Source organism: Phoca vitulina, unplaced genomic scaffold (genome assembly GCF_004348235.1).
Source record: "Phoca vitulina isolate PV1807 unplaced genomic scaffold, GSC_HSeal_1.0 scaffold7, whole genome shotgun sequence".
Lineage (NCBI taxonomy): Eukaryota > Metazoa > Chordata > Mammalia > Carnivora > Phocidae > Phoca > Phoca vitulina.
In genome coordinates, this window is record NW_022589710.1 from 21,655,178 (window position 1) to 21,679,815 (window position 24,638).

At 34.9% G+C, this 24,638-nt stretch overlaps 1 protein-coding gene across 1 annotated transcript in view; it reads right to left on the reverse strand.

The window, feature by feature from the left end:
* Nucleotides 1-24,638, reverse strand: part of MDGA2 (MAM domain containing glycosylphosphatidylinositol anchor 2) — a 796,100-nt gene that overhangs the window by 357,505 nt on the left and 413,957 nt on the right. The window contains exon 3 of the mRNA XM_032405031.1: nucleotides 8,816-8,990. Coding sequence (XP_032260922.1) covers nucleotides 8,816-8,990 — 175 coding nt within the window. The remainder of the gene's footprint in view (nucleotides 1-8,815; nucleotides 8,991-24,638) is intronic.

A 24,638-nucleotide genomic window follows, 5' to 3' on the forward strand; every position in this document is an offset into this window, starting at 1 on the left:
GCTTCAGAATTCATTAACATAGAGTTCTGAGGGGGAGAGGTCTCAGACCAGGAGTATCTCCTAGACTGGGGGTACAGATAGTAAAATTAAAATCTGAGAAATCAGTAATTTTCCTATTCCTAAATTTCCATATTTCCAATATGCTCATTTTGTGCATATATTCAATAAATGGATTTCTTCTTTCTTACAAGTTTGTTTTTGTTAAAGTGTACTTACTTCTAAACCACTCGATGTGCTGAGAAAAACAAATTGACCCATACATTTTTCAAGATACTCTGTAATTTTATGAATACATTGTAGAAATGGAGGATAGATAGAAATAGTAACAAAGAAGACAACAATTAGGACAAGTATAACAGATACCCTTAAAACCTCAGTGGTTTAACACAAAACAAAACAATTTCCTCTCATGAAAATTCCAATTCAATTGTTCCTATACTAACTGGTCTCCTGGGTAGCTGTCCTCTAAATGGTGACCCTGAGATTCAACATTCTTCCATCATGTGCCTACAAAAAAACCACAGGATCTTCAGACACTTTACTGGAGCTTCTGTATGCAAAGATACATAAATCAAGACAATGTGTGAAGAATTACATGAGATGTTTCAGGCACTCAGCCGGAATGTGGCATACATCACTTCTTCTCTTACGCCACTGACCAAAATTAGTGTCATGACCACAACTAGATGAACCAAGACTGAGAAATAGAATTTATCTGTGTATTAAGGAAATAAACATTGGAAGAAAGAGTCTACTACAGGTCATGATTAATAGCCTGAAATTTAAGGATGTATTTGTAGCATATTAAAGTGGTCTGAGCTTGGTGTTGCCCCCAGGGAATATGTTTAGCAATGAATTAGATGAAATATAAGAAGCAATAATATTTTTAAGTAAAACAGAAAAATACCAAAAAAATGAAATGAATAATAGGAAATGAAATTCTATAATAAATATATTTTAAAATCTTAAAATATTTATGCATGGGTAAAAGTAAAATGAAATTAAATAGGAATAAATATATGATTCTGCCTTTAGTTTTACAATATGATCAGTTGTACAAATAATGTTAACAGAATGTCAATTTTCAAATATCTGTTTAAAAAAGATTTGACCACAAGATATAGTCAAAAGAGTAAAATATTATTGTTTTAAATTTTTTAAGAAACCAAAGCAAACAATTTTATTAGTAAGAATTCACATTTGGGATGTGATTGGTCATGTGCTCCATGAACAAATAACTCTGATAAGCAAGTATTCTTCATCTGCATCATATATAATATTGCAAAATTCTGTCTTGAAATTTATTAATAGGGTAATTTTCATGACAGTAACCCGTTTTTAATAAGCATTGTAATTACCACATCAAACACTATTAAGACCTTCCAAACCCAAGGCTGAGGTTTGGGGAGGAGGGGTGGTGAATAAGAAAATCATGCTTAATGAGATTGACTTCAGGCATTAGTTTTCTTGCAGGGCTTGCTTTCATACCAGAATTCCCATTTGTCATTCTAGCCCTTTTTCTAAACTTTGTTATCCAGAAGTCATGTTGATGGGTCCAATAAAAGTAAACTGAAACAACTCATTGTCAATAATTTTTAACTCTATAGTTTATAATTCTTCTTTCTAACACAGGTAAATTGTATTTGGGGAATAAATCGGTAACATGTCATCCTAATTTCCCACTAATTTATCAGGTAAAAATGTAATAAATAAATCTAACAGACAAGGATAAAAAAAATCACTGCTTGGTCTGAATGTAATGAAATGCAGCAATCTACCTAAGTGAAATTAAAGTGGGGAATATGTTTCAGAAATAAGAAGGCTTATAAAATGTTTAATGGATATTGAAAAAGATTTGTCTCATGTGTGAACAGTGTTTGCACACATGAAAACTTATTAAGCTAATGCCTCTGAATCTAATTTCTTTTTGAATTAAAAATCATCTTTAATCAAACCCTAACCTTTAAAGTTGTATGACCTCTATTACCCTGTGAGCAATATAGTCATGGCTAAGAATAAGTAAAAGAATTAGGGGAGCACATTCTCAGAAAATTGTTTAAATGCCCTCAAGAATCTCAAGGTAACAAAGATATTTCAGTATGAAAACTTGGAACTTCCGTGAGCCTGCTTTATATATATTTATATATATAAATTTATATATTTATATTCGTATATGTCAAATAATTTATATAATTTCTGGAGGAGGAGTGTAATAATTTATATAAGTTGTGTATATTGTATATACATTATTATATATATTATATATAGTGTATATATATTTATATATACATATAAAATTCTATAAAAATAAATTATTATACTCCTTCTCCAAAAATGAATCTTGGGGCTCTCAACGAGTGGTCGTTGCTTCTTAGGACAAATGAAGCAGTGTTGGTATTAGGGGAATGCTGACTCTCATCAGTAATTCTGAAGTCCTAAAATTATAATTTCTTTAAATCTTAGCATACATGGCAGAGAATCATTCATTTGGTCTGAAAACACTGGCAGTAAGATTTCAACACAATCTGGTAGCCCATCCTTTAAATTAAGCTCTTATTCCTCCTCTAATCCCCCTATTTTAGTCAGTATCCTCCCCCCCCCCGCCCCGTTCTAAATACAGTTCACTTAATCTTCTTCTATGCCTTTAATCAAAATGCTCACTCACTATGGATTATCTCTGGCCTTCCCCTCTACTTGTTTAAACTCTGTGTCAAGACTCTTAAGAATCTGGTACTTTCCCTATTTTGCTGGCTAACATGTTAGCCTGTCACCGTTTCATGGATGCTCACCAAAGAAATGAGACTTCTGAGTCAGAGACAAAGGACTTTATTACTCATGCCTCCAATGGATATATGAGCCTCATGTTTTCATAGGTTCTCTCCCTCTCTCAATTTCCAGGGGGGCGATCTGGGGGCAGCCCAGATGAATGCTGCACATACAGTTTGTGACACAGCTAAGGAATCCTGAGCCTAGGAAACTTCCAATCTTGAAAGCTCCTGCTAGCAAACCTACCCAATCTTTGCTCCTGAGATAGACATTACCTTTATTATCCTGGTGAGGAAACAAATTGCCATCTGCCCTGGAGACAGACACCATCTCTAATATCAGAGGCTGTTCGCTACATAAACATCCTTGAAAAGAGAGTTCAGAACAAAAACTGCCAAAAGACACGTAGAAATGTCATGAGGAATTTTCTCTAAAATCTCATCCTTCAAACTACAATGTAAACCCTACTTCTTTTACGGTAAGAGTCCACAGGACCCTCTCACTCCCAGCACTACATTTTCTGTGCCATTTGACACACCATTCATGTTGTGTAGTATAATTTATGTTATTTATCCTATTGCTTAACATTTGTATTCCATTTAAATGAATTATATATTTCATGTTGTCTCCTTAAGCAGTTTAAACTCAATGAAGGTACAAATTATGTGATAATTCCTTTGTAGCGTCACAAAATTTAAGGGAATCATATTTTGAATAGCCACTTAAATATTTGTTGAATGACTGAAGAGTCAAAACTTACTAAGTTTCATCCTAAACAACGTGCAAATAAATGGTAGGGGAGATTAACCTGAGTTTAATCCTATCAAGTTCTGGGGTAAAATTAGTTAGAATGTGGCACTAATGTCCCTTGTTACTGCCTATCTTTTACTTGTAAGAGATATCTTTTCAGCCAATTTTATTTGATGTCAAATATCAAGGAATATCAATTTTTATGAAGAATTCAAGAAAAATGTGAATATAAATCTAATCTTAAGTTTTAGAAGACAATAATCTTCTGATACAATTTGGAATGAAATCAGTTTTGACTTGTAAGGGCTTAATAACAAGGACCTCCAAGGCAAAATCTTCAAATCTATATTTTATGAATTAAAAAATAAATTATACATGCACATAGTTTAGAAAGCCAAATAATTATATAAAACACAACCTCAAGTATTTCTAATACCCAGAGGCAACCTTTTCTAATTCAGGTCTTAACCTGTCTTGGTTTTGCCTTCATATTTCTAAATGTTTAATGGCAACTTACAGACCGTTTTTCTTTTAATTTTCATATTGTCTTATTGATTTTTTCCTGTTCAAGATAAGCCTTTACAAACTATACTAACCTTTCTATACTAACCCTCTCCCATCTTCCTTATATCATACTTTTGGTTAAGTCAAGTGCTGTTGCTATTGATGACTATGCAAGTATTCTTTACAGTTGAACCTTGTAATATATTTCAATTACATTTCATTTCATACAACTTTTTCTTTGTCTTGTGTTAATAACGCCTGTATTTTGTTTTCTCAATTGTGTATGCATCTATCATCACCACGTTATTAAGCTTTCCATGAAAAGCATAAAGTTCTTCTCTAAAACCAGGCAACCCACCAGCTGCATCTGCTTCATGAAAACATCCTTCACGGAGCCTCTTCCAGCTTCAGTCTGTCTTGGTTGACCTTGAGACACAATGCACAGCTATCATCACGGTATCTTGCTTCATCATCATCCTGGGATTCCCTTCTATATTCTCCTATACAAATCTCCTTTTTTATTGTTGTTATTATTACATCTCTTCCTCTTTTTTGATTTAATTTCTAGTTTTGGTGCAACATATATAAAAGTAGTGTCCTGAGAGAGGGAACAAGGCAAAAAAAAAATTGGAAATTTTATAGGTCTAAAAATGTCTTCTTCTAAAAAGGATCTTCTTTGATATTTGAAAAAAAGAAAAACACAATAACTGGCTGTGTGAAAAATTCTAGTTTGGAAATAACTTTCCTTCCAAATTTCAAAAGCTTTACTCAGTTGTTTTCTAGTTTCCTGATTCCTATTGAGAAGACCTGTGCCAAAATTAATTCCTAATTCATTACATGTGACCATTGTGGAAAAAAAGAAAAACTCTTTGGAAACTTTTAAGATCACTTTTCTCCTAGTGTTCTGAGTTGCGTATTGATGTGTTTTGGTGTGGATCTTGTTTATTGCATTGTACTAGACACATAGTAATTGAAAACACATGTCCAACTATGATGGCAAATTTTCTTAATTTTTTAAAAAATAATTTCTTCACCTCTATTTTCTCTGTTTGGAATTTTTGTTCAAATGTTAGATCAGCTGGACTAATTCTTTCATTTTCTTATCTTCTCTTTCTTGTTCTACCCATTTGATTATTAAATTTTGTTTTACTCTGTAAGATTTCAAAGTTATCTTTCATACCTTCTGTTGATTTTTATGCTATCATTTTTAATATTCCAAGAGTTCTTTGATTTTTTCTAAAAATTCTTTGTTTTTAGTTTTCCTGTTCTTGTTACATACACGCAATATTTTCTTTTTTTTTCTGAGAATACCAATTAAAATAATCAATGAATTGTATTTTATTTTGTATTTTGGCCCCCTGAATTATCCTTGTTTCCTGAATTCTTTTTCCTATTTCTTTTTCTTGGTTTATTTCTTTTTGTTAGAAGAGTGTCTCAAATTTGGGGGTATATGGTATAGTCCTGTTAAAGAGTCAATTATGAAAGAGCATATTGGTAGTTCTGTTGATCAATAGTAGGCTTTATTTTAAGTGTATTAGCTGGACTATTGTCACCAAGTCCCATACTTGTCAGGATCTGTAGCCTTTCCTTTAGAGTTTATCGGTTTTCCTGGACAGGAATTCTCCAGTATTCTTCCAGGAAGGCATTTTCAGAACCAAATGTGAGAAGGGACCATGTTGAATATGTAAACTTGAATATGTTAAACCTGATTTAACTACAGTATATTGCCTCTCATTTTTGATGATTGCAAGTTTCTTAGTTCAACGTCTTTCCAGTTCAACATCTCATATTAAAAAAAAAAAAATTCTAGTCTTCTATAGGGATTGACTGGGAAGCTGGCAGGGAAAAGGAGGTGGTTAGGCATAGAATTGTGTGAAATCTGGGTCCTGGCTGCTTGGAAGGTGACCTGAGTCTTAAAAGACTAACAGGGCTTTGGAGCACTGAAGGGAGTTGTGCTATCATTTCTACCAAAGCGTGCACTGTAACTAAAACAATGAGGCGCAACTGAGTCTGGACAGCAAGAGACATGAACAGATAGAAAAGGGTGGGTATAATGCAGAATAGTACTGAAATGGCTTTGTAGGAAGAGGAGGAGAAAAAAAAGTATTGTTTTAAGTCCTTAAAAAATGTAATTTCCTCCTTTGTATTTGATTTTTAACCCAGTAATATGTTTAATTATTATTAAATTATATATATAAATTATTATCAAACCTCTTGTGGTGGCAGTGGAAATCACAATCTCTTATTCAAAACTTTGGGGAGTGTTTTTCAGAATACTTCGATTTTCAGAAGATAATACAGTAGATATACCACGTGTTACCCAACATACTCAGCAGGCTCTGTGGCAACGCTGTATAATAGATACGTTATTTCCTGAGCAAAGCATGATTATTCAAACAAAGTAAAGAAAGAGCATAAAGTCTTCTCTATTTTTTTTAAAGATTTTATTTATTTATTTTGACAGAGAGAGAGAGACAGCGAGAGAGGGAACACAAGCAGGGGGAGTGGGAGAGGGAGAAGCAGGCTCCCCGCCGAGCAGGGAGCCCGATGTGGGGCTCGATCCCAGGACTCTGGGATCATGACCTGAGCCGAAGGCAGACGCTTAATGACTGAGCCACCCAGGCGCCCCTTTTCTATTTTTCTATTTGAGTAATTTTAAATCAGATGTTGCCACCAAACTAGTTCACATCCGGTTCTGCTGAAAAAATTTACCAATAAAACCCAACAAAGCAAGCAGCAAATACACTCATTCAATTTTCAGAACGTTTTAGATTTTAAAATTCATGACCAAGGAGCGCCTGGGTGGCTCAGTCGGTGAAGCATCTGCCTTCGGCTCAGATCATGATCCTGGGGTCCTGGGATTGAGTCCCACAATCAGTGGGGAGTCTGCTTCTCCTTCTCCCTCTGACCCTCCCCACTGTTTGTGTGCTCTCTCTCAAATGAATTAATTAAAAAAATCTTTAAAACTTCATGACCAAATCTATAATAACAACAAAAAAAAGCACAGGTATGTTTTCTAGAAAGTTAATCATAGAAGTGTGTAATTCATTTAAATTAAATTTACTTTAGTTAAAAATTATATATGAACAGCCATACTGTTTCCCAGAGTGGCTGTTCATATATAATTTTTAATGAAATCTTGCCATTTGCAATGACATGGATAGAACTAGAGAGTATTATGCTAGCGAAATAAGTCAGAGAAAGACAAATACCGTATGTAGAATTTAAGAAACAAAACAAATGAGCAAAGGGAAAAAGAGAGAGAGAGGCAAACCAAGAAACAGGCTCTCAACTATAGAGAACAAACTGATAGTTACAGTTTGGGAGGCACGTGGGGATTAAATCGGCGATGGGGATTAAGGAGGGCACTTGTGATGAGCACCGGGTGTTATATGGAAGTATTGAATCACTATGTCGTACACCTGAAACTAATATAACACTGTATGTTAACTAACTGGAATTTAAATAAAAACCTTAAAAAATTATATATGAACAAAACTAGTAAAAATAGTGTTGTTGTTGTTGTTAAGTATACATAACTGGAACTATTTGATCAGGACAAGGGCCAGAGGCTATACTGTGGTAGGGCAGTGTATGGGTAAGGCCAACCTGTGTGCCCTGAGAGTAGCATGTGGGATGCAGGTGCCTGAGTTATAATACCAAGGGATGCCTAAGGGGCTAGAAGATGCTACAATGATTGGGACAGGCCTTCTCTCTCATCCTTTCCAGGAAGGGAACAAGCATCCGAGTGCAAGATAAATCATAAATGTAGCCCTGCCACCCACTTCCCAGTCACCTGAATAACTGAATGAGATTCAACAAACAGTGCAATAAATAGATGTTTAATTCCAGTCACCTTCCTAACTATGCAACACTTGTCCCACATTGCAAAACAAAGCAAAGGGACACAATAAGAGATAGGTAGAAAAACAGGAACTCCTCACTTGTTACTTATGTCTGAATTACTTTGAGGAGAGCAAAAAAAAAAAAAATCTTTTTATTCTAACAGTAGAGAGTTAAAAAAATAAAAGTTCTCATAAAAAGATAGTGGAATGATGGGTTAAACCTGTGCAAAAGAACAAACTGAATGTAGGTCCTTGATTTGCTTTGGTGGGGAAGAAGGTAAGGAGACCAAGAAAATTTTAAGTATATTTGCTAACAGCAAAAAGTGGAAAAACAAGACTAAGAACCAAAATAAATCAACAAACACTTCCCAGGTGGCACAGCATTGCCCAAGATACTGATTACTTTTCAACACAGGTGGATCAAAACCAGGCTCTACCTAGAGATTTTCGTCATTCACAAGCCAATTCAAATAGTACCGCGTACATGGTGTTCCTTTACAAAAACAAGAACAGTTGAATTCACCCAGAGGTAAAGTTAACAAAGCAAGTTACAGTATGTATCGCATAATATTTTCCTTATGCTGTTATAAAAATGCATTTATATACTTCTATATAAAGATAGGAAGTATATACATTCAAACCCTAACGATCATTGGTGGGATTATCAGTAATATTTATTGCCTTTTTGTTACTCTGGTTCTTTAATGTTCTATGATGAAAATGTATTACTTTCTCATAAAAATTATGAAAATTCCTAATGGAGACTCTTTCTTCAGTAAGTATAGTAAATGAGCTATAGTTATCTTACATACTTTTTATCCTCAACTAAACAGAATGCTATGTTTTGGAACAAATCATAGTTTTTCTCAATGGACAAAAAAATAGATCTCAAGCTGTAGGACAGAAAGCCATAGGAGACTTAACCATAGTTTTCTGGGACAGTTACTTACAGTACACATCCACTCTGATTGACTTTATCGCTGGGGACCCCAAGCCATTCTCTGCTTTACAGTAATACCGGCCTCCTTGGTGTCGCTGAATGTTTGTAATCCTCAAAGTCTCATTGAAGACACTTGAGTCTTGGAATCTGTCAGAGGCACTTCCTGCTGTTTTGGTCCACCTGATCTGAGCAAGCATCAACAAAGATGGTTACTTTAGGTTGGTTTTCTCAAAGAAAAATCAAATAGCCATTACTCATTTGAAGAGTTTGCTTTTGGAGATGCTATATGCCATTCCTAGCAAGTTATCAGAAAAAAAATTAAATTTATATGCACAATTGAATTATAAAAATTTGAATGCAATGTCATTATTAGTGTATGTAATTCTAATTCAATTGTATATAATTCATGAAGAGCTTAATCAGTGTGGGGGGGCAATATAAAGACAAAATAAAGGGAATTAGAGTTAAATATATGTAATATGTTGGAAATATGGATTAGTTTCTCTTTTTGTTGAGAATTTAAATTTTTCTTTCATATTTTTCAAACCCTCCTAAGGTACTCTTTATTTATTTAGTACAGGTAAGACTCTTAATGTCTTTTCAGACATGTTTTCGTTATTTTAAATTTCCTATTTGATTTGGATAATTTAAGCAGGTTAGTCTAATGGCTTATTGAGATTATGTGTGATTATATATACCTGGCTGTTACAAGCGTTTTCTTTTTTTTATGGCTTTACTCTAATAAGTCTACAAATGGCTTGTCTGTTTTGATAATTAGAATTCACTTTATATCAATAATTATTTTCAAAAAATGTGCAAACTTTTCCAAAGAGAGCATTTCTATTTAACTGCCAAAACACTTTGAATAACTAAAACATTTCATTATAAACAATAACATTCTCTTAAACACAGCTGTGTACAACAGACTTAGTTTTGGCTAGCAATAAAGACTGGCATTCAACTCCAATTTTGTGTATCTTAGTTTATAAAACCTGAACAAAAGCCAAATAATGGTACTGTAAAGTGATACAAAGTAGGAAATCAAGAGGATTTGGTTTTACTTCTCTCCTTGTCCCTGCTGGATAGAATATTTATTTTTGTTTGTTTTTATTTTTAGGTTGAGAAATGGTTGATAGAAATCCTTGGTCAAACATAGAAGAAGAAATATGGAAAAATGCAACCAAAGACTGAGTCTTCAAAGCTGAAATCCTATAATACTGCCATTATCTATGCTATTTTCATATAATGTTAATTAAAATTTATAATCTAATGACATTAAAAGAATCTTTTAAAAGTCCTCCAATCATTAAACTATCGGTATGAATATAATCATGGCTGTCCTTAATTATGAATGAAATGAAAATGTTACTTAGAGATTTATAAAAACTGAGTAATTTACAAAATAAATATCAAATATTTATTCAACATCTTCTATGTGTATGGAATACACACAAAAGTAAATGGCAAGACTCATGACTTCAAGCAGTTTACAAGCTGGTTCCTAATATGCTCATAAAAAGACAATGTATAACAAGGGCACTGATTTTCTGTTCTTGTATAGACAGATGATAATTCTATGATAATCATTATTGCTAGGATATAATCTGAGATAAATAAGACACAATTCCAATTAAGATACCAAAGTTTTTTTTTTTACTATCATAATATAAAATTATATGGTATAAAATTGATTTTGTTTTTTTTTTAAGATTTTATTTATTTATTTGACAGAGAGATAGAGAGAGAGCACAAGTAGGCAGAGCGGCAGGCAGAGGGGGAGGGAGAAACAGACTCCCCGCTGAGCAGGGAACCCGACGTGGGGCTCGATCCCAGGACCCTGGGATCATGACCTGAGCTGAAGGCAGCCGCTTAACCGACTGAGCCACCCAGGTGCCCCTACTTTTTAAAGATTTTATTTATTTATTTGACAGAGAGAGACACAGCGAGAGAGGGAACACAAGCAGGGGGAGCGGGAGAGGGAGAAGCAGGCTTCCCATAGAGCAGGGAGCCCGACACGGGGCTCAATCCCAGGACCCTGGGATCATGACCTGAGCCGAAGGCAGCTGCTTAACCGACTGAGCCACCTAGGCACCCACTATAATAGAAAATTGTTTTGAATAATATATATTTCAGATAATAAAAAGGAAGTTCAAGATAAAAACAATTTTGGAAATGACCTAACCCTTTCAGATATTAAAAATGTTATTAAGGTACAATGATTAATTTGGGCTATACTGGTACAGTATTAGAAATCATTCAGGAATAGGGGATAGAGAAAGCAAGAGTGTGTGAGAGACAGAGTGTGTGTGTGTGTGTGTGTGTGTGTGTGTGTGTGTGTGTGTGAGTGTGTGTGACAGAAGCACAGAGAGGAAGACAAAGGCAGAAACAGAAAAGAGAGAAAAACAGGGAGTGGAAAAACTACGATGCAAACCAGCAGTTATCAACCTTTTGGTTTTAAAATGCCTTTATACTCTTAAAAATTACAAGGGACCCCAAATAACTTTTATTTAAATTGATTGTATCTATTCATAATTATTGTATTAGAAATTAAAACTGAGGCAATGTTAAACTATGTATTATTAACTCATTTAAAATTATATTAATAAATTGATATCTTAACACAAAGAACATTTTTAGTCAGTTTAGTCAGAAAACTATTTTCCAAAACAAAATATAATTGAGTAAAAAAATGTTATGCAGATCTTCCAAATAGTCACACATTTCATTACGTAATATCAAAAAAAGAGCAAATTTATGAATCTCACTGCTGATCTCTTCAGAAGAGTCTTTACGTGTTGGGAAACCATCACGCTTATGTGGGAAGATTTTCCAAAATTCTCATTTTTCTCTTAAAACTGAATTATATCATTAGTAACAAATATGGGTAAGGCGTTTTCTTTGGAAATGCAGGTTCACTTCACTGATTTTTAAGAAAATGTTTGCCAAATACCCAAGTCTGAATAACCATAGTTTGTAGACCAGTCATCCTTTTATGTTCTATGAAAAAAAGTGGCAAGTTCAGTAAAAAACTCAATCACACAAGTCCTTTACCTTGAGACAAACTCTACACTTTAGGAAGTAAGCAGCAATGCTTTACAGGACTTCTTTATCTTGTCCCACAGAGTATTAAAAATAGAGCACTCAAGTTTGAAGATGTTCAAATGTGATCATTTGTACTGATTTACTGAAGATATTCTTAGTGACATTGTTTTTGTTTGTTTTTCACTGTGAGTGCATGTGAGTGAAGAAAGTGGAGAAGAATACAGGCTGATAGTATAATCCGGTGCCACAGCGTTGTTTTGTGCTAAGCTGCTGCCTGTTTTATCCACCAGTGCTTTGCACCATCACCACAAATACAACAGTGAAAAAAATAACATTGTCTTCGTAAGCTTCCTGTAAAGATCACAAGGTCCCCATAGATACTAGCAGCCACACTTCCAGAAACACTGATTAAGAATACAGAAACAGCCCTATCTATGTCTGTATCTATCTCTAGCCATTCATTGTTTAATCAAGGGTGTTGGGACCACTGACTGTATCCATAATAGTAATAAAAAAATAGCTGACTCTCCAACCCACCCTTCACACCGAAATAAAGTCTTGATTCAACAGGCACAAATACTGATAATATCTTTATATTGTTAAGGTTTCATAGGCAGGACTGGAAGGATAAATTGGTAGAAGCTTCCTTTCTGAAAGAAAACTTTGTCAAAAAAATGGAAGCACATTCACACTTTGACTTAGCAATTATCTGGTTAAAGTTTACCTTACTATCATTTGCATAAGAATGCAGAAAATGTATGTGTAATAGTGCAACACCGAGAACAATATAAATATCAAATGATAGGGAAGTGGTTGTAAATTCACTGATTTTAAAATTAAATCGAATGTAGTAATTAAAAGAACTAAAATACAAAGTATATTATTAAATGAAAAAAGGAACAGAAGAAAATATTCTCATCTGTGTAAAAAGTATGTGTGTGTATATGTGCGTGCATGTATATACTATGTTAGAATTACACAAAGAAACACAAAATTTAACATCGATTAACTACGAGTAGGACTGCAAAAAAGAAGATAGTGAAAATGTATGCTTTTACAAAATTTTTATTTAAAATTCTTACTTACACAATTTATTTTACCATGAACAAATACTGTGTTTATTATAAGTTTTAAAAAGAGAAATATAATTCTATAGTGAAATATAGGAAATAAAATAAACTAAAAAATAGAGAAAAATGAAAACAATCACTTATGAAAAAAATTTCCTTTTTCTCTCCTTTAGAAAACTAAATACTAACTAAAAGGAAATATTACTAAGCCACAGAAAGACATGTCTACTTCTTGAGAGGGCTTACCAAGTTACATGCCTCACTGATGAGAAAAGAAAACTTCAGATACACTATCATTAAAGTTGTGACTTCAAAGTCTACAAAGAAAATTGTATAGGCTTCCAGGTAGAAGGAACAAACTGTTATAATTTGTCAGAGCCTGCTCACTTCCTAATGCTGACTCTCTCCTTCTTCCATAGTAATTGAACCCCAAATTATTAATCAGGCACTTGGCTGCCCAGGACAAAGACATTTCCCAGCTATCTATTCATTTATATTCTTGCCAGTGTGTTTCGAGCAGAAATATCCTCCTAGGGAAGTGGCACTCAACATTTTGCTCATTTCTGCACATTCCACTGGCTCCTATCTTGGACTATGAGCTGATTTGGAATGAAAGTGCAGCACAGAGAAGCAATAAAATGGAAGAAATCTGAATCTCTAACATCATGGAGTTGCACCTACCCGCCCTAAACTATTTTTAGCCCTGGGCTTCTACATGGGAGAGAAATAAAATTCTAACTTGTTTACATCATTCTTTTGGGGGGATTTTCTGGAACAGCCAAAATTAGCTCTGATAAGCCTGGGGTGGTACAGAAGGTCAGCTTGTCCTCAGGAATCTCATTTCCAAAGCTGATGGTTTGAAAACAGTGGAATAGCGTCAGAATTTACGGAAAAAAGGTGGTGGGAGGGTTTCTATCTCCATATCAAACAATCAAGATCTCATTCATCTACTGTGAATGAAAAATATTCAGTGATAGGAAAACATGCAGTAACCTCAGGGTTCTAATAATCCCACCTGACAAAAATACTTGAGACAATACTCGAATCACCCAATGAATAAACTGAATCTGAGGGTTTGGTTTTGGGGAAGATAGAGAAAAGCATCTGGTGGTGAGTGGTTAATACATGTCCATTTAATAGGTAAGTATAGTTTTTCTGGGTAATAAACAATTTAAGTATTAAATAAAGTTTCTCAAAACTTAAAAAACATAGAATAAGGGGATTTGTAATATCTTAGCAAAATCTTGGAGTTTGAGGTGGGTATAGGACACAAAGGGGAGAGGTAAAACTTAATGACTTGTGGAGATGGAAGGAAAGGGGAGGAGAAAAGTAAATTATACTAAAGTCTTAAACTTTAGGAGAGCTGGAAGGGTAAAGAGCCTGCCTTTATGGAAGAAACCATAGGTATTTTGTTTACAAATAATAATAGAATCATAAGTGTCTGATTAAAATAACAGAAAAATATATAACTCCATTAATGGTAGGGCAAATGAAAAAAAGGGGAATGAGTGGGAGAATAGAAATTTGATAACACGAGCAAAAAGAGAGCAAAAGGAAAAGAGAAATATATAATTCTAAATAAATAAAAAACAGAGAGTAAGATGGAAACAATTGCATCAGTCATAGACTAAATATGAACAGATTGAATTTACCCATTAAAAGAGTTTGTTAGACTGGATTTAAAGGTAACAAGTTTATATGCTATATAAAAATACATATTTTGATATATAGCATAATTAATATATATTTTATATATATATATATATGATGTGTGTGTGTGTATACACACAGATAAAGTGACCCTAAAAGATTGGTAACCGAAACCAGGACTGGAAAAGAAGGACATGGTCATGAACAAAGTGGTAACAAGAATATGTAAAATCAATTAATCAATCAGTCAAGAGTGATAATATATACAGTAAGATTAAATTAATAAGAACAAATTAACACTTTAAAACACTAACTGGAAAAGAAAGTCATTACTTTCTATAATATAAAAGTTGTAACTGAGAGCAAAAATATATTGTCATGGGGCACCTGGGTGGATCCATTGGTTAAATGTCTGCCTTCAGCTCAGGCCATGATTCTGGGGTCCTGGGATCAAGCACCACATCAGGCTCCTTGCTTGGTGGGGAGTCTGCTTCTCCCTCTCCCGCTGCCCATTCCACCACCCCCATCATTTCTGTTGTCTTTCTCACTCTCTCTCTCAAATGAATAAATAAAATCTTTAGGGCGCCTGGGTGCCTCAGTTGGTTGTGTCTGCCTTTGGCTCAGGTCATGATCCCAGTGTGCTGGGATTGAGTCCTGCATCAGGCTCCCTGCTCAGCGGGGAGCCTGCTTCTCCCTCTCCATCTGCCCTTTCCCCCCGTTCATACGCTCTCTCTCTCTCTCAAATAAATAAATATTTAAAAAAAAAAAAAACCCTAAAATATTTAAAAAATATATTTGTCATTAGCTGGTATTGCAGTAAAGTACAGAGCAGCTAAAGACATAACACAAAATTAGAAACGGAATTTGAGAAACATGCAGTTGCAGTGGGAAATTCCAATACATCTCTCTGAAAACTAGGCAATTCTAGATAATACAATTTTTTCTATTAACTAAAAAATAACAAAGACAAGGAGGAACTGAAAAATATAATCAACATGTATGATATGACTAATAAATCTTTCATACATAGAATGAATTTTTTTCTTATGTCCATTACACATTTACAAAAATTGATCATGTAGTTGGAAGCAGAAAAAAAATCTTAATTAAAAAAGCAGACACAGTACAGGTGATGTTATCTAGTCTTAATTAAATACAGTTATAAATAAGTTATCAAAAGATGACTTCTACATGGAAATTTACTTATTGTCAAGAGAAAATTAAAAGGAAAATTGCTAGTGATCTAGAAGGCAATGAATAGAAATCATCTCACACTAAAATCTGTGAATGCAGTGAACGGAGTACATAGAGGAAAATATAAACTGTATATTTTCTTCTATATTAAGGAATGAATGAATAAATGAATAAATAAATAATAAATATAATAAGTACTCATCTAATTTATTTTAATTTAATGTAGGTTCCTGGGCTCTACTCTAATTTACTGCTTGTTAAGCCATACAAGTAGAACCAATTCGTCTTCATTTTTAGCTTCTTCTCCCAGAGATTCTTGTGAGCTAGCCTGGCTCAGATGTACAGAAAGTCATTGGGGAAACAATAAAATAGGAGTACCACAGGAAGACTTCCTGGATCATTCAACTCTGCATCCCCAGCAATTAGTTCAGTAGATAATCTATATAGATTAGTACTAGTTTTACTAGTACTACTACTAATACACATATGTTGAATGAAAATACGGGACTTGAGTTGGGACTTGAGAGGTTGATGGATATAATGGTGAGGATTAGGTTCAGCCATAAGATAGACAAATTAACAGTGATTTATATATGATGGAAGTTAAATTTTCTCATGTAAAAGAAATCTGGAGTGAGGCAGGCCAGTGCAGATTTAATGGCTCTATCAGGGACTCAGACTCTTTAGAAGCCCTCCCTACCATGTGTTGCTTGAGCTCAAGGTCCAAAATAGTAGCTACAGATCTAGTTTTCACATCCCATTTCCAGCAGAAGGAAGGAGGAAAGGACAAAAAGTGCCTGCTAGTTGTCTTTTACAAAAGTTTCTAGGATGCTGCCTCATGACACTTCTGCTAACATCGTATTCCATCCCTGGCTACAGGAAAGGCTGGGAAATGTATACTCTACCCCATATAGCATCTCCCTCCCATCCCTCTGCTAAAATCTGATGGCTCGATAATTCTGGAAAAGAGGAGGGAGAATATTTGAGACCACTGCTTCTCCCATAGTGGGAATAAAACATGTCCAATTTTCAGATATGCTGCATTATTAAATATGACTATGTTTAAATCCTGTTACAATGACATTAAACAATCATTTCCATAAAATAACATGAACAGAAAAAGAAAGATACTACAATTTAGGAAATACTTTCTTTGTAACTCTCTACCTAATCTGAATAAACAACATGGAGATCCTCTTAGGTTGCAGAACATAACACATAGCTTAGGGTTATCTAACTCCCAACAAAGAACTGTCTACTTTGTTTTTCCATAGAATGATATTTCTGAAACATCATTGCTTTTATGTAGCCTTAAATAAAATCAGTGTGAACTGAGATAACTCAAGAAAATGTTAAGAACCTGAAGCACAGGTTGAAGATAGACCTGGATAAACCTAAAAAAGTATATTACATACATGTTATGAACCCAATAAGGGCTTAGATCTTGACAATGCTAAGATTTGTAGGTTCCTCCCCCCTTTAATTAATGTCTAGTGAATGAGGATTTGTGAATTGAAGCTACTGTCTATCACTGTCAAGGAGTTAGGGCATATATATACTCAGGTCAATCTGTAAGAGAGAAATCTGAGCTTTGTCCCAGCCTTATTTGTACTCTGAAAGATGATCCCTCATCAATAAAAGAAAGCCAGAGAAAAAGTAAGATAAAGATCATCTGGGGGCACCTGGGTGGCTCAGTTGGTTAAGCGTCTGCTGTCAGCTCAGATCATGATCTCAGGCTTGTCCTGGGATCAAGCCCCATGTTGGGCTCTCTGCTTAGCGGGGAGTCTGTTTCTCCCTCTGCCTCTCTCTCAAATAAATAAATAAATCACACCTCTAAAAAAAAGATCATCTGATCTGCTATAATTATTGGTGACTTGCCACCAAGGCCTTGGGAGCTAAACAAAGCTAGTTACAGGGTATCAACCTGAAAAAGCATAAAGGGATATCTATGGTAGGTGAGTATGAGCAGACAGTGTTCATTACAGTTTTGAAAATAAAGGTTATCCTCTTATCATGCATTAATATCAGGGGAAATTACAGAGGAAATAGTTCTCTTTGAATTACTAAATACAATAAATAGAATTCTGAGGCACAGACTCCAGATCATACAGGTTCAATTTTTAGTAAGTCATATCCATCTACCATAAATTATAGCAAAATGTCACACTTGCTTCTAAATTCGATTTTATAGAAAGAACCACATTGTCTGACAAAGCAACAAAAATATAACCTGAAAACTTCCATACTCTATGCATAAAACGTTGTACTTTTCTAGTATGCTCAGAATATTGGAGATCACTACTACTACCAACATTACTACTACTACTATTACTAATAACAACATAATAGACACCTTTACAAGATTTCTATATGTTAGATTACTGATATCTGTCCAGAGTGAGATAAGAAAGAATTTCTCAGTGTACGTACTGCAAATATGCTCAGAGAAGCAATAAGGAAAGGTGAGTCTGAACATCAATGATGAATCTTCTCACCCACCAGAGACTAGGAGGGCGGGGAGGGGATCATCATGGTAAATGCATTGGGAATGGAAGGAAAATCGTGGGATGAAGACATGGGTATTTCTGAACACTAGATATGCCTTAAAGCAGAGAAGACTTAGATATTCTGATACTCTTTTTGGCTGTGGCTTTTCTTTGGACTTACACTTTCAAAAACTTACTCTTATATGACTAAACTGTGACTTATGTGACTAAAACTGAATAAATGCAGTGCTTACCCTTGACAATGCCAGGTTTCCTAAACGTATATAGAACGCCACAATAAGGCCAGTAAGCATCATTTCAAGCCAAAGGTGATAGGGTCTTGGTGCAAATAAATACATGCTCATAAATACAAATAGTTGGGGATTAATGTAGACTGCTTCATGGAAGGGTTTTATTTTGTAGCATAACCCAGACATTAACCATGGACTCCAAACAACCAGTAACAAAATTTTACTTCTTTAAAATTTACAGGGGCGCCTAGCTGGCTCAGTTGGTAGAGCAGGCGACTCTTGATCTTGGGGTCATGAGTTTGAGCCCTATGCTGGGTGTAGACATTACTTAAAAAATAAAAATTACAAAAATTACAAAATGTTTTTATATCCTGTCATCTGATTTTAATCCCATGACAGATTCTAAAAGGCAGGGAAATGTTTTCTCCCTGTTTCACAGCTCTAGCTCTTCTAGGGACCATGTGACTCTGTGCCTTTGTACCTGGGCTCCTTTTGACCTGAGAGTTATCTCATTAACTCCCTCTGATCACCCAGAAATTATTTTATTAGAAAGCCTTCCCTGTCCCATAAAGCTCTATTATATCTGTCCTCTCTGTGGCCATAGCACCTTGCAATCCCCTCTACGAGAGTACCCATCACATGCTACAGAAATTAGATATTTATATGTGGTCACACATAACTGGTTCTGCCTGATTCTCTCAGAGCCCCTTTATGCTCCCATCTGTGCCTCCCTAGGATTCTCTGTTTTTTAATGCAATAAGGTCCTTGGGCTATGGAGCCACTCTGGTCTCAGAGGCAGAGTCTTGGGGAAATGCTTCAGAGTTTACCTTCACCCTGTGGCTCTAAGCAATGAAACATTAGAGTGGATATGAAAGCCCAGCATACCCACCTCCAGTTAGGATAGATTCAGAAGCATATTTTGCCCTCCAGAGTTCCTCTGCAGGATCCAGCTGAGCCTAATCTAAAATCACACCCCTGCCCTCCTTCTTCCTTTTACCCTTTGGCTTTCTTGCCCCATTAGCAGTTTCTCCTACAAGCATTTCCTTAATAAATCACTTGCACGTGAATGCTTATCTCAAGCTCTACTTTCAAAGAACCAGACCTAAGACAATTCTTTTGCCTTTAACAAACTGTAAACCATTGTTCTTGATCTTGATATCTCCCGACTAAAGCACAGAGCCTGGGACATAATAGTCATTAACAAAATCGCTGTTGCTTAAATGAATTCCTAAGCACTCTAATTCTGCTGACAAGGCAAACTTAAATTAGACAAAATCCCACTCCACAAAACACGTGCAATATAGTAAGTTTCAGGTGTTGATCTTTTACTATATACTTCAAATCTAAGTTGAGTCTACTCATCCACTTTCATTTTGAAATATCCACAAAAGGAATTTTATTTAAATTTTATAATTTTAATGAATTTATATCAATTCATCTAAATATTTTTGCTCATTACTCTTTGTAAGCATAGGAATTTCTTTTGAACATAGGTGGTTGAAGTTAGAGGAAAATATTAAATACCTCTTTAGTGTCAAATTAGTGTTTGAACTGTTATTGAATTAGCAATTAGTGATATTAAACAGGACAAAAATCAACTATGAGACATGAAAAAAAGAATTTATAAAGATAAATTCATTCAAGAGAACCAGCAATATTGGAGGAAAAACAATATAAAAATTAAACAAAAAAATAGATGACATGAATCATGAAATAGTTTATCATAAAACCACCCCCAAGTTTTAGAATAGACACAAACTACTAAGTGAACCAGCAATACAATACAGCTGGTATAATATTAAACACTTTGCTAAATATATTCAAATATGATTGAAATGTAAAGTTTTGACTTCATTTTTTACCGTCATCCAAATGTTTAAAGATTATGACATTTCATACAAGCTGTAGAAAAATAGGAAAGAATGTGTAAGATATTCTCCAAGTTCTCCACAAGGTGGATGGAAAGAGATTTGTTTAGCTGCTTCTTCCCTGGCCACTCCTTAGGCTTTTTAAGCAGTTCCTACTCATGTTCCTGACCTCTGAATGGTTGAGTGCCTTAAAACATGGTCTTTTCTATTTATAGTCACTTCTGGGCCATCTCCTCCAATACTTTAAATATCATTTACATGATGCTAACTCCTTAGTTGGTGTGGGTAGTTCAGGCCAGTCTCCTGGCACCACCATCTGCCCACCATCTCCACTGTAATATATCGAAAATGAGCTCTTGCTCTACCCTCCAAACCAGCTCCCCCAGTCTTTTCCACCTCAGTTAATAGCGACTTCCTTCTTCCAGTCATTCAAACCCAAACTTTGTAGTTACCTTGATGAAAAGAGAATGTGAATAAAAATGCAAAATCATATTATTAATTTTAGTTCAAAAAATCATACCAAATCTGTGATAGACTTCAAAATTTCGTTTATACCTGGAGAAATTGTAAAACAATCATTTACTGAATTTTCCCATTTTGTCTGGGGTCCCCAAGACCACACTGAGCCGTGATGATTCACAGGGGACTTATAAGACTCGTTTCATAGCCATAGTCATGACTATGATATATTGCAGTAAAAGGATACATAACAAAATGAACAAAAGGGAAGGGCGGATGGGGAGAAGTTTAGAGAAAAACAGGCACAAACTTCTAAGAGTCCTCTCTCCATGGAGTCACACAGGAGGCACTTAATCCCCCCCCAGGATTAAATTATGACAACACATGTGAAATGTCTACCACAGAAGTTCATTAGAGCCTCAGTTTTTACTGAAGTTCACACAGGCACCTCTGCCTAGCATATACCAAAATGTAGACTCTCAAAAGTAAAGCAGGTGTTGAGCATTCATCATACTGTTTGGATAACAAGTTAGGCACAGTAAGTCACTCTAATCAAAGAACGTGCACCCTTCCTGAAATCCTAGTTCCCAGATGCCAAGCAAGGGCCAGCCTTGCAAGCAGGCCTTTCTGAGGATGGTTTCCTCAGGCCTGCTAGGTTAAGTACTTCCGTATACATATATACCTTGTGGCTGAAGTGTTGTGTGGCCTTCTGAAGAAGCTCCTTAAAAGAGAAGGGCATGGGCCGATTATCTTTTTTCCTTTTCTTCCATGTTTCCCCAGGCTCAAATGTGGTAGCTGGGGCCCCAGGATCCATCTTAGATTGTGGGCCACCTCCCAGGTAGAAGTCATGGATGAAGGATGGGTCCCTATGACACCATGATGCCATCATACCATCTCAGTATTCTCGATGTCCAGATTTATTTTCTAGACAGAATTGATGCTTATCTTGTTTAAGCTATTATTTCTGCATTCAGCAATTAGCAGCTAAAGACATTCTATCATGAAAAAATTAAATTAAGCAAAATATAAGAAATCCATTTGTAACATCTGCAGACTCTATAAATAAAAGATCTCTGTCTTTCAAATGTGAAATAATGAAAGTAATACCCTTCAAGAAACAACTAGAAGTACTCAAAGAAATAAACTGCATGCATTGGAAATGCCATATTTAAAGCATCTAAAAGACTTGAGTGCCAACTCATGAGAGAAAAAGTAGACTATTGGTTAAAAAATAAGAAAATCATTAAACTGGGCCTTTACAACTTAATCATCCACACATCATTTTTATGAAGGGGGAGATGCTGTAATGACATACAGTATATTCCAAATACATTTGCTTTTTGTAATCTGAGTGAATAAATAGAGGAGGGTAGTTAAGTTTCTTTATGTTTCTTCTAGGACTTTAAAAGAGCTCCCTGATTTAAATTTAGCACATTTGTACTTAATAATCAATATTTATTTTACCACAAATTTTACTATTGAGGATTATTTTAAATTGTTGCCACTGAATAGCTTCCCATCTTCTTCCTTATGGGTTTCTTATGGGAATTTTTTTCACCATCATCCTCAGTCTTGTTGAAAGTGAAGCAATAATTTCCTTAATGATTTTTTATAATAAAATATAATCTAAATTAACAGTATTGCAGACACTGCAGAGTATTAGAAATGCAATAAAAAAATAAATTGCTCTGTTCTACTCATGCCAAGATAGTGCTCTACTGAAGCTGTAGCTAAATTTATTCATAAGATAACCAAGTGAACTTTGCCATTTAAGGCATTAAAAAACCACCCACACACTTACAGAAAAATTAAAATGTCTTTTGGCATATAGACTTGACAGGATGTTTGTAATTACAGTATTCTAGATTCTCCTAACAGATAAATTCAGCCAGATGTGCCAAATAAATAATTCAGTGCAATTCTATCTCATGTTTTCTAATAATTCATCTAAAATACCCAATAAAAGTTATATTTAATTGGCCCAAGAAAATATTTTAGAGTGAATTATCTGTCCCTCTGCATTTTTCTAGGCACCTGGAACTGGAAAGAGAAATTGACACCTCCAATTCCTACGAGTACATTTTCAATTTTATGGAAAAATTTTATCTCACACTTTTTCCCCAAAATATTTGAGTAACTTTTAGAAAACACAAGAACAAGAACAATAACACTTTTTACGGACACCTTGCAACATTCAGAGGTACAAATGACCTTTACTCATAGTGGCAAATTTGGAACTTAAACTCAATCAACAGCCAGGTAGTTGAAAGTTATCAACAAAAAGGCATGCAAAACTAAACTGAGGCATCAAAAATAATACCTATGAGAAAGGACTATTGTAAATGTTCATGCAAGGGCCCAATTTCAGGACCCACAAGTCAGTTAATCTTGTACACATCTGAAACATTTCAGCCCACTAGATTAGTGCTGGGGTTAAATATTGCAAGAATTTAAATTTAACTTGTTTCAATTTTGAATAAAGATTAGAAGGTAAAAAATGGAAAGTAATATTGCCTAGGATTCCGTAAGTAGGCACTTCTGCATTATTGTCTTTCTAACAACCTTACAAGTAAATATAGTTATCCTCAATTTGCAGATAACTAAACTGAGATTCAAAAAGGTTAACTAACTTTCCTAAGACTATACAATTAGTAAACAGTAGTCCCAGGATTTTAGCAAGCATCTGTATGATTCTTTATTTCCACTAAAAATAGCCAATATCTGTTGAGGGCTTACTCTGCCAAATGCTTTATTAAGGTATCTCATTTAATCCTCCCAACTATCATATCAATTAGGTACTATGTCTCCATTTTACAGATGAGAAAACTTATGCTGAACACAGTAAAATGATCTGCCCAAGATCCCACAGCCAATTTATGGGAGGAGCTATGATAGGGGTCCCCCTCTTTCTGAAGTCAGTCTGTTTTTGGTCTCACTCTGATGTATTAATAGAAAACAACTCTGGTAGCTTTAATTCAAGTCAGATTGAGAACCTTTCTCCAAGAGCAAGTGAAACTAGACAGTTGCTCTAATTCTTAGCAAAGAGAGCACACATTATTTGATTTTACCGACCCACTGTAACATTTCCTGCACAAATTTATATTTCTACCAGAATATGTTTCCTAATTGAAATGGAGATGAAGAACAAAGCAGAAAATCACCCTGCATAATATTACCTGGGATTTTTGGGACTGAATGTTCCTGGGACAGGAAAAGAGATAAGAAAGGGAACTTGAATTCATATGCTGGGCAAAGAAGGGGAAAGATTAAGAATTTTAAAGTTAAAAGAGAAAGTTCTACAGAGAAACTTGTCTAAAAGAGAGTGGTTTCCACAAATAACAGGGAATTGATAGGATATAATCTTCAACATTTTAATAGCTTCAAGATAGGTCTTCAATAGTAAGTTAGATATTTTTACTTCTGTCCAAATATAGTAAAAATCAAATGGGTTATGGGAATAGGTGGGTGTGAAACTGCCACATATGACTGTCCCATATGACCATGGGATAGAGTTCATTGGTCACCTACCACCTCTTCCAACTTTTGACTTGGATGTCTTCTTACAATTCAGAGGCCAGAAAGCTAAACACATTTACCAGATTCTCTGCACTTGTGGACAGAATTTGGATTTTATCAATAAAAATTCTGAAAGCCAAATTAAGTGGGAAGAGAGGTATTTTGTAAGAATTTTTGTAGGTGTGAGTCAAAGTAGACATCGTTATGAAAACAGTCAACAGTTCTGGAGTAGATGTCTCAATCCCTTGATCATAACTAAGGTATGTGTCTCTTGAAGCTAATGGCTGGGAGAGCTAC